This window comes from Brassica oleracea, chromosome C7 (genome assembly GCF_000695525.1).
Source record: "Brassica oleracea var. oleracea cultivar TO1000 chromosome C7, BOL, whole genome shotgun sequence".
NCBI lineage: Eukaryota > Viridiplantae > Streptophyta > Magnoliopsida > Brassicales > Brassicaceae > Brassica > Brassica oleracea.
In genome coordinates, this window is record NC_027754.1 from 16,154,140 (window position 1) to 16,155,386 (window position 1,247).

At 38.4% G+C, this 1,247-nt stretch overlaps 1 protein-coding gene across 1 annotated transcript in view; it reads right to left on the bottom strand.

Annotated features, from left to right (window-relative positions):
• Positions 1 to 755, bottom strand: part of LOC106302699 — a 1,056-nt gene extending 301 nt beyond the window's left edge. The window contains exon 1 of the mRNA XM_013739158.1: positions 85 to 755. Coding sequence (XP_013594612.1) covers positions 85 to 755 — 671 coding nt within the window. The remainder of the gene's footprint in view (positions 1 to 84) is intronic.
• Between the last annotated feature and the right edge of the window lie 492 nt (positions 756 to 1,247).

Genomic DNA, 1,247 nt, shown 5'->3' on the forward strand with positions numbered 1-1,247 from the left:
TAGCCTCGGCCTCGGCTGCGACCAAGATGGTCTCGTGGTTGAAATCCACGGCCACGTGGTTGAAATCCACGGTTACGACCTTGCCATCTACCACGGCCTCTCATGCGACCACGGTATGACTCCCTTGGAGTCTCATCCTTTGGCTCTACAGCCGCATGTGCCTCAGGCAATGCTTTAGCACCAGGAGGCCTTAGCTCACTGTTCATCATGAGCAACTCATTGTTTTGCTCAGCTAGCAACAAACAAGAGATTAAGGCAGCATAAGTGGAGAAACCCTTCTCTCGGTACTGTTGCTGAAGCACAACATTGCTGGTGTGGAATGTGGAGAATGTTTTCTCCAACATATCAGCATCAGTAATAGTCTCACCACAAAGTTTCAACTTTGAGACTATTTTGAACAAAGCCGAGTTATACTCTTCCACAGACTTATAGTCTTGGATTCTCAGGTTTCTCCAATCATAAAGGGCTTTTGGCAATATCACAGTTTTCTGATGATTAAATCTGGTTTTCAACTCTGTCCAAAGTTCCAGAGGATTCTCAATTGTGAGATACTGGTCCTTGAGACCTTCAGCAAGGTGATTGCAAATGACAACAAGTGCCTTGTAATTATCCTTGTCTGATGGCTCAGTGCCTTCAGTGATAGTATCACCAAGGTTTCTGGACCTTAAGAGGATTTTGGTATCAAGCTCCCATTGGAGGTAATTATCTCCGGAGAGATTGAGGGAAGCATATTCAAGGTTGTTGATTTTCGACATCTGAATCAAATATCCATAAAGGAGTAAGGATTCATAATATAATTCAGGATTTGAATTTATATGCCAAGGAGATTGATGATTTATAATGATGGTTTATTATGCATTTTTTTTCAGAAAATATTTTATATGCATTAAAAAAATTTTGTCAATCAATATGGATGGATTAAAATGCATCATGGACAAGGCAAATAACTTTTACAATGTTCAATATATTTGTAAACCAAAGTAGATTTTCAAAATCGGTTAAAACTTGGTTTATAATTTCGAATAAAGCAAATGTACTTAATTTTAAATGAAAACCGATTTTGTCTAACTATATGCAAACAGTGTGAATCATTTAGATGCAAATAACATGAACTACTTCAGACGCACTAGTATCATCATCGCTAAAGCTATGCGAACATGTATGTTTGGTTTCAATTATGTGATACCTATGTCCAGTTTTAACAATATGATAGTTGGATGCATGCAAAGGTCAGTTCATGGATGATT